The sequence below is a fragment of the Natrix helvetica genome (genome assembly GCF_964273705.1).
Source record: "Natrix helvetica genome assembly, chromosome: 8".
NCBI classification, from domain to species: Eukaryota; Metazoa; Chordata; class Lepidosauria; order Squamata; family Natricidae; genus Natrix; species Natrix helvetica.
In genome coordinates, this window is record NC_138559.1 from 2,803,323 (window position 1) to 2,812,808 (window position 9,486).

General features: G+C 48.9%; 1 protein-coding gene across 1 annotated transcript; it reads right to left on the reverse strand.

The window, feature by feature from the left end:
- Nucleotides 1–205: 205 nt before the first annotated feature.
- On the reverse strand, nucleotides 206–8,678 carry DUSP2 (dual specificity phosphatase 2). The gene is made up of 4 exons (XM_081960505.1): nucleotides 8,181–8,678; nucleotides 5,395–5,525; nucleotides 3,635–3,854; nucleotides 206–2,971 (listed from the first exon to the last, which is right to left on the reverse strand). The coding sequence occupies exons 1-4, from the start codon at nucleotides 8,566–8,568 to the stop codon at nucleotides 2,757–2,759; spliced, it is 954 nt and encodes a 317-aa protein (XP_081816631.1). The 5' UTR covers nucleotides 8,569–8,678; the 3' UTR covers nucleotides 206–2,756.
- Between the last annotated feature and the right edge of the window lie 808 nt (nucleotides 8,679–9,486).

A 9,486-nucleotide genomic window follows, 5' to 3' on the forward strand; every position in this document is an offset into this window, starting at 1 on the left:
TGTCAGGCAAGCATCCAAGGTAGATATTCTTGAACAGGGGGAGCTGTGAATACAACATTATTGCCGCCATCTTGACTTTTTTGACCATGTCACCGGGCATTCCTCTTAAACATGCTGAGGGCAAATGAATCATTTCATCCTTCAGGCGATAAACCAAGGATCCCCCCTTCTCCCAAAACCAAGCAAGCATTTTGAGACACACATATTCTCCCATATAAAAAGTGGTTGTTTATTGCAACAGGTGATAATAAATATAAAGTGCAGAAGACATTTTGAAATCAGTGTCCTTCAAGAAAGAGGTTCTCCTAACAGCTCACACACAGAGAAACAACTGAGTATTGCTTTTGGGGGGTGGGGGAGAGAGAGGGAGGAAGGGAACAGTTTGAGGCCCAATATACCACTGCTCCAGTCCTCCATTCCCCCACGATAATTGTGCTCAAAGGGAAGGAGGACCCCCAATCGCCCCACTTCACTTTACACGGGGTGGAGTCGACCTTCATCTCAGTTGGACCCTTCTGTCCACACAAGACACAGCCATTGCAGTCGTCAATTGTTGATTGTGGGTTCATCTGATCAAAGGTGCCAAAATTAGGCTAGCTGGCACGGGTGTGTTTCACACAAGGCACTAAATAATGCAGGGGTCTTCAAACGTGGCCCCTTTAAGACTTGTGGGACTTCAACTCCCGTTGAAGTCCCACAGGTCTTAAAGGGGCTATGTCTGGACATCCCTGCACTAATTGGGATATTGGTGTGCCCGGCCAGCATGTTGTATGAATTCAACTAGGGTGATTGGCAAACTGGGGTTTAGGGCAGCCAACTGAAGAAGCTCAGAGGCCAACACCTCCCTATCTAAGGAGCAACCTCGCCTATTGTTCAGGCATGTCAATCTTTGGGGCTCCAGAAGGACTCCTCAACTTCTTTTCATGCCCAAAATTGTCAAGAAATGCAAAGTGAGACCCCGTGGCTACAGCGAATCAAGACACTGAGATGTTTTAGCAGAGAAGGGAATAAAATGTTATCCCTCCACTAGATGACACTAGAGCAGGGGTCTTCAACCTTGGCAGCTTTAAGACTGGTGGACTTCAACTCCCAGCATTCCTCAGCCAGATGAATTCTGGGAGTTGAAGTCCGCAAGTCTTAAAGTTGCCAAGGTTGGAGACTCCTGGTTTAGGCATCTCTCTCTCTCTCTCAGCTTCCTGGTTTTCTTGCAGATGTTTCAATACCAAACTAGATAACATCCTCAGGGCTAGAGGAGAGTGGGGTTGGCTCGCCACACCCTGCTCCCTTCTAGCCCTGATGACGCTACCTACTTTGGTAACGAAACATTTTCAAGAAAACGGCAGTGCGCAGAGAGTAACGAGGACTTCAGAATTCAACATATTCTCTTGGTAGAGGTTAGTAGTCCCTTAGGGGGCTGTTAGTAGCCTCTTAGCGGGCTGTTAGTAACCCCTTAGGGGGCTTCTAAGCTGTTGCTCCAAAGTAAGTGTTCAAAACTTTTTCCAGCTTTAGCACAAATAAACTTTCGGGCACTGAAGTCATGGAAGAAAGAACGTACCAATGTCACTTTTAAAATTTGCATGTTCATATTACTGAATTCAGCGTAATGGTCCACCATGCCAACCAATGACCAACAGCATGGACGCTGGCATTGGGCAAGGAAGAACTTTAGCTATTTTAGTAAAATGAACTTTTCTCCCACTATCAAATGCAAAAGAACCTTCTTTTTTTTAATTTTAATATATAACTTTTTAATTAATGTAAAAAAATGTGGTGATTTCAGTCTATAACTTGAAGTCCTCCAAGAGACCCAAGTATGAATCATCGGGGCTGGAAAGAATGTGTCCAATTTTGGAGGACGCAAAGGGAGGCACAGGTAGTCCTTGACTTACAACAGTTCATTTAGTGACGGTCCGGAGTTATAACAGCGCTGGAAAAAAGCGACTTGTCCTACGGCCGTTTTTTACACTTATGACTGCTGCAACATCCCCTCCCCATGCCAGTCGCGTGATTGACATTCAGATGCTGGGCAACTGACTCACATCGATTGCGGTAGCAATGTCCCTGAGGGGGGTGGGGTCACCTGATCTTCTGAGCAGCAAAGTCAACAGATTCACTTAACAATCAGGATGCTAGTTTAACAGCTGCCATGATTCACTTAACAAAGGCGGCAAGAAAAGTTGTAAAAACGGGGCGGGGGGGCGGGGGCAGTAAACTCACTCAGCACATGTCTCTCACTTAGCACCCTCCATGTGCATGTCACTCTGGTTGAGTTGATCTATGCCATGCATCCAAACTAGCAGTCAGCGGGAGTCACACGGGCAATGGGCAAATAAATAACATTTTGGCTCACTTCACTAGGGGACAACAGACAGTTTGTCCTGAGGGGGCGAAGGGGTTCCTTGCTAACGGTGTTCAACCGTCTCACCTCACGTTTATCTCTCTTCGTTTGCAGCTTATTTGCTTTTTGCTTTCAGAGTCACGCAATAAGCCATTGTGGCAATTTCACACAGCGGAGAAGTCCAACCGGGGTGGTGGGTTGGTGGGGGAGGGCGATTCTCCCTCCTGCTTTGGGCATTCGTTGCTACCAGTGGGTACAATAGAAGGAAAAGGAGGAGGAGGAGGCCAGTGCCCAGCGCATGGCTCCCCCTCCATCCCCCATCTGGGATGTAAACAGAAATGCTCCCAACCCCAAATCTGTGGTCCGTAAGGAGCCCCTCTTGGCCGCCTTCTCACGCAGAGCAATGAGGAGCTGCGGACTAATGGCAGAGCACCTCCGTCTCGAACTGCAGGAGCTGCCCCATGAAGCCAAAGTTGGGTGAGATGACTCCGCGGCGCTGTTTGACGAAATCGAACGCTTCCTCCAGGCGCACCCGGCGGCTCTGGATCAGGTAGGCGAGGCAGATGGTGGCGGAACGGGAGATGCCAGCTTGGCAGTGTACCAGCACATGCCCACCACTGGCCTTCACAGAGTCTGCAGAGAGGAGAGGAGAAGATCAGAGAGGGTGGAGGGAAAGTCCTTAGGAAACCACCCTGCCTAAAAAAAGGCCCTTGCTGTTTTGGGGTGGCACAGAATAGGGGTGATAGTGTTGGGGCCTGCCAGTGGCCAGCAGAGCTGGCAGCAGATTCAGACAGTGGGGAGGTTGGGGAGGAACAGGGGCCAGTCCTGTAGTCTGGGGAAGGCTCAGACGAGGGCTCTGTGTCGGAGGCAGAGAGGGGGCCAGGGTCACAGGCCAGTTATCAGCTGCCTTCGGAGCCAGACGTCAGTGAGGCAGAAGAACAGCTGGAGCCTGTTCCCAGTGGGCTCATGCGCAGAGTTGCCAGATGAAGGGAACAGCTAAAGAAGAGGAGTCGACTTGGGAGTGAGGCCACAGGTGGACAATGAGTTGCCCCTCCCAGAGGAAATAAAAGAGGAACCAAAGGGGAGTGGAGTTTGCAGGAGACCATTCGTTCACTTCATTGGTTTGTGACTCTCTGAGACTCAAACCAGGCCAACTAATTCAACCTTCTTTCTTCCAATGACTTCATTGTGTCAACCAAGGGAGACCCTCCCCCATGCTTCAGAAGGCCAAGAGGCCAAATTACAGCCCTCCAGTTTCCCTAGAAACGATGGGTTTCTCCCAATTAGGGCACTCACCAATGAAATCTATGGCTTCCTGGAACCATATGCTGATGTCGGCCATGTGATTGTCTTCTACCGGAATGCTCTTGTAGAGGAAGTGTCCTTCAAAGTAGTTGGGACAACTGGAAGAGACGTTCAGGACGGCAGTGATTCCCAGGGACTCCAGCACCTCTCTGTTGGAAGAATGGTAACAGCTACCCAAGTAAAGGAAAGGTAGGATCTCCACCGGTCCATCCTGAAGAGAGAGAAGAACCAAGAAAACAATGTTCAGCTTTTGGGGCCCATTAATTAGCTGAAGAAAGAATAGCCCCTTCAGCATAGCTTTATGGATGCCCACTAAGTCCAGTTAACAGAATAACTGAGTTGAAAGGGACCTTGGAGGTCTTCTAGTCCAACCCCCTGCTTGAGCAGGAGACCCTCTACCGTTCTGGACAAACAGCTGCCCAGTCTCTTCTTGAATACCTCCAGTGTTGGTGCCCCTACACCTTCTAAAGGCAAGCCTTCCCACTGGTTCAATGTTCTCACGGTCAGGAAATTTCTCCTTAATTCTAGGAAATTCTTATTTTTTGTTTTATTCCCTCCTACGGCTGATGTTAACGCAGCTGGCTGGAGAATTCTGGGAGTTGAAGTCCACAAGTCTTAAAGTTGCCAAATTTGGGGACCCCTGTGTTAAGGTAAAGGTAAAAGTTCCCCTCGCACATATTGTTAGTTGTTCCCGACTCTAGGAGGCGGTGCTCATCTCCATTTCAAAGCCGAAGAGCCAGCACTGTCCGAAGACGTCTCCATGGTCATGTGGCCAGCATGACTCAATGCCCAAGGCGCACGGAATGCTGTTACCTTCCCATCAAAGGTGGTTCCTATTTCTGTACTTGCATTTTTTTTACCTGCTTTCGAACTGCTAGGTTGGCAGAAGCTGGGGCAGGTAACGGGAGCTCACTCTGTTACGTGGCGCTAGGGATTCGAACCCCCGAACTGCCGACCTTTCTGATCAACAAGCTCAGCAGTTTTAGCCCCTGGGCCACTGCATCCCCCTTTCCTCTGGATTATTTGAGTCTTACTTCCAAATAGAAAGGTAGAGCATGGTTACAAAATGAAGCCCGCTTTTCTAGGTGGCGTGAATGTAAGAATGCCCCAAACTCTGAAAAACTATTGAGTAGATAAACTGTTGCAAATCATGATCAGTTTCCCATCATTTCCCTACGCAGCAGAATGAGAAGAAACCTCTTCAAATGTTCGGAGGAGAAAGACGTGTCTCCATTGAAGACTTCTGGGCCAAATTGCATAATTCATTAATGCGAGATGTAATTATGGAATGGATGACAGCTGAGAATTAAAGGGACTTTACGACTATTTTGGCTCTTGGTGTAACCTGCAATTAAGCCACCGAAGAGGAAACATGAAGAGACAGCTCTTCATACCCTCTTGATTATCTCCAAGACATTCCTGCCCCGAGATGGTTGCAATAATAGGCCATTAAAACGTAATTAATTGATTTAGAAAATGATGACGAGATGAGTGACAGCCAAAATCCATGCTCAGCTTGGGACCAGCTCCAAGCCTTAAGGGATAAAGGCAAATACAGACCTTCTCCCACGTGGATTGGTATTCCATCACACACGCCACAAAAGTCTAGACAGTTTAATTAAAGCAGGCCACAAGATTAATTAAATATATATATATATATATATTTGACTTGGGGAATTACAGGTGTGTCCGTAGGTCTGTAGCTTCTCCTTCTCCATTTGCTCTACACCTTCTCCACTCCAGGAACTTACCTGATCATACAAGGGAGTCACCACTTCTGCTCCATTGTCTTCGGGGCATCTCAAGGCTGGGGAAGGCGCCAAGGTGGGCGGTGTGACTGCACACAATTCTGGGAAGTTGGCTTGGAAGTGTTCAAAGCCACCTAGATGAGAGAGATGGGAAGGAAGTGGGATGTTGAGTCGGGAGACAGCAGATAATAGCTATCCTTCAAGGCTATTTCTGTCTGTATGGGAAACCTGGTTAGCAGTAAGGAGGACATACTTCGTGCATGCCTAAAAGCAGTATTTCTCAACTCTGGCAGTTTTCTGAGAGGTGGACCTCAACTCCCAGAATTCCCAAGCCGGCTGGGGAATTCAGGGGAATTGGAAGACACCTTTATCCTTCATTTTATTTTATTACTAGCTGATAGCTTGGCATTGTTCAGGTATTTATTTACAGCTGGGGAAATGTCCAGACTAAACATCATTTCTAATGTTGGATTTTCCCCCTTACCAGAGGGAGCCCCCTTGTGGAGTATTGTGAAGCTGTTAACATGGCAACTCCACTGCGCTGTACAGTAGAAGCCATTTTAAGGCACAATAGGCTGCATCTTAACAGAACACACACCCTGAGGGGTGTTAGGGGTGTCTTACCCCCACAGTATTTTTCTCTGAAGAGTAAGTCATCTCTGTACCAAGTTTGGTTGAAATTGCTCGAGGTATTCCAGAGTTATGCTGGAACATACATTCATTCATACATACACACATCCAGATATATACACAAATATAACAAAGGCAACATAAAAAAAAATGGCTTTCTGCCTGGATGGCTCCTAGGGTGAGCCGAAAGACAGAAAAGGGAAGCAGTATGCTTCCTCCTATATTTGGGCATACCAGGGGTTGTGACACAATACATATGTACGTATGTACATGCACGCGCGCACACACACACACACACACACACACACACACACACATAGATATATATTCTGCCTTTATTTTTTTACAAATAACTCAAGCCGGAGAATGTATCCAACACACATCCCTCCTCCTATTTTCCCCACATCACAAGCAACTATGTTGTGGGTTGGGCTGAGAGACAGGAACCAGCCCAAAATCAACCCAAGCTGGCTTTCGTAGCTAAGGTAGGACTTGAACTCAGAGTCTCCTGCTTTCTAGCCCAGGGCCTTAACCACTAGCCCAAGCTGTCTCTAATGACCCCAAATTTGCCAGTGGAAAGGACTCAAAGCAGGCAAGGATCACTTTTTTTAGTTCCAAGTATAATTTTATGTGCTTCGGTGGTGACAGACCCCAGCTAATATTTGCAAAGTGATCTGATTGAGGAGATGCTAAACCATGGTTTCATAGATCATGATTACTGATATGGGGTGTTTTTCATTTGTGGACTGGTCTAAGGATCAGGCATGACTGAGGGAAGACCAAGTGAGCCAAAATCTTGCAGAAAAGATCCACCACCAGGACATGCATCGGATGTCATCAACACCCATGCTTGATTATGCGAAGAAATAATTGCAGATGGGGCAAACTATAGATTTTGGGGCAATTAAACTGGGCACACATCCTGTTTAAATTCTGACTGCAAGATCCTCCTTGGACATCGGAATGAAATCTGGCCCTGATGCCCCACTTTGGCTGAGATTAAATGCCTTTTCATGAGATTCCACACAATCCTAATAAATGCATTTATGATTGGCAGGCAATGGACAGTCGCACATCACCCCAAATGAAGAGGTTGCAAGTCGGGGTGATGGCCATGATGGTTCCATTGGAGTTTTCTTTTTTTTAAAAGAGTATTCATCATACTATGACAACGGTTGACAAATCTTGACTGTTTTGGCTACGCTCCTGGGAGCATCCTGATAAAATTATCCTTCAGCTCCGTAAAGATTTTCTCCTTTAAAAAAGAGAAGAGCCAAGATCTCCCATCATCGGCTCTCTGCAGATGCTCCTTGTTCTGTCTTTCCTTGAAGGCAGAGTTCACACAACCTGCCCTACTACTAGCCTAAAATAGACACTCGGGTATTTCGAGAGTCAGATGGTTGAAGGACCAAACATCCTTGACCACCATACTGTGCCCAGAAAAACCTTAACAGTGTCTAGGCATGATGTTAACCCATGGTACAATGTGTGGGTTAACCCTGGTTTAGGATTGAATGTGTGAATCCAGATTGTGTACAGCAAAGGTAGTTTGCTTATTATTTTATTTTATTTTATTTACTTTTTACTTCACTTTATTTTTTACTTTACTTTTTACTTTACTTTATTTTTTACTTTACTTTTTACTTTACTGTACTTCTGACTCTTTCCTACACAAACCCCTTCGCATTAAACTCTCGGGGGCTGCTTCGTTAGCTGGACTCGCTTAAGTCAGGAGCCACACACCGCTTCCACCAAGCCCCTTCCTCTCTTAGGGGGAGGGGGTCAGCTTTGGCTCCTGGGGACCCACCCAACCCCGCTGGGCGAATCCAGTTCTCGGAGTTGCCACAAGTAGGTTGGCGGTTGACTCCTTCAATGCCCGGAAGCCGCAGGTGTGCCAACGCCGCCGGTTTGTCCGTCCGTCCGTCCGTCCGTCCGTGTGAGCGTAGGAACTCCAGGGCAGCTTCTTATTTTGCCAGCCGGCTGCGGACCCCGTCGCATCGCCCTGCCTCTGCCCCCGCCCCCCGCCCGGTGTATTTGTGCGTGTGTGTGCGCGTGAACTCCAGGCTAGCTTCTTACTTTGCCAACCGGCCCCCAGCCCTAGGCGGTGTGTGTGTGCCTCCGTGCGCGTGTGTGTTTGTGTGTTTGTGCGTCTTTCTTACCTTCCAGCAGGTAGATGTGCGACGTGCCGGCCCTCTCCTCCCGCAGCAGCGCGTTGAGCAGCAGCCTGGCCAAGCTGTCCGGCCGCAGAGCCGAGACGGATCCGCCGGTTTCGTCCAGCACCACCAGGTGCGCCACCTCGCCTTTGCGCAGCCGGCCCAGGAGCGCCCGATCCGGCACCAGCCACTCCAAGCTGACGCCGCTCCGGCCCCGCGACCGCCGCCGCAGCAGCCCGTTCCAGTGCACCGGCCGCGCCTCCAGCAGGTGCGCCTGGCAGTAAGCGAGGAACGGCCGGCAATCCAGCACCAGCGTCCGCCCGCTTTCCGTCGGGTCCCGCAACAACCGGGCCAAGCCGGAGCTGTCCAGCGGCATCACCACCTCGATCACCATCCCGGCCGTTGGGCGGCTGCTGAGCGAAAGAACGGGCACAGAGGCTTGCAGAGGCTCGGAAAACCCGAGTCCCACGACGCTTCCCACAACACGCGTGCTCAGGGATCGCCCTTCAGTCGGTTCTGTCTCGCTGGCGGCCGGGAGGCAGCTTAAATCTCCTGGCAAGCCCCGCCCGGACTGGCCATGTATGGAAGTCTGCGTCACAAGGAACTCCCTACCTGGGCCATCCTCCCCTCCCTCCTTCCCTTCCTCTCTCCCTCCCTCCCCTCGTGCTGCTGGGAGGGAGCCTCCGAATGCCCCGCCTGGGCACCGGCTCACACGTGCACGCCTGGGTATCCCTTCCGATGCCAGGCCTCGGGGTGATGGGTGGGTGGTAGGAACAATACTTTTGTCTTGGACTCTGCTTTACTTTTGGATGATATTTGGAACCCTGGCACTGTCCGCCCCCACCTCTAAAAGACGGCTCAGTGGAGGGGGAGGCCGTGTAGGAAGCCCACCTACTCTGTCCCAGAGAATGAAATAGTTGGGGAGGGAGATATTAAAAGAGGTAAAGGTCAAAGTTCCCTTCGCACATACGGGCATGTTTTATTTGTTTTATTTATATCACTTTCCATTTCCATCAAACAGTGTGTGATCTGGGTAGTTATTTAAACATTTCATAATCCACATATTTGTTATTATATTCATCACAATAATGTTAATAATATAACTATAAGATAAAGGTTCAGCTCGCACACATGTGCTAGTCGTTCCCGACTCTTAAGAGGCAGTGCTCATCTCTGTTTCAAAGCCGAAGAGCCAGCGCTGTCTGAAGACGTCTCCGTGGTCATGTGGCTGGCATGACTCAATACCGAAGGCACATGGAATGCTGTTACCTTCCCACCAAAGGTGGTCCCTATTTTTTTACTTGCATTTTTT

Excerpts from the sequence above, each read along its gene's own strand:
- DUSP2 (XM_081960505.1), bottom strand. The coding sequence starts at position 8,568 with ATGGTGATCGAGGTGGTGATGCCGCTGGACAGCTCCGGCTTGGCCCGG. Across the intron at positions 3,855-5,394 it reads TGACTCCCTTGTATGATCAG|GATGGACCGGTGGAGATCCT; the intron begins GTAAGTTCCTGG and ends CTCTCTCTTCAG. Across the intron at positions 2,972-3,634 it reads GGAAGCCATAGATTTCATTG|ACTCTGTGAAGGCCAGTGGT; the intron begins GTGAGTGCCCTA and ends TCCTCTCTGCAG.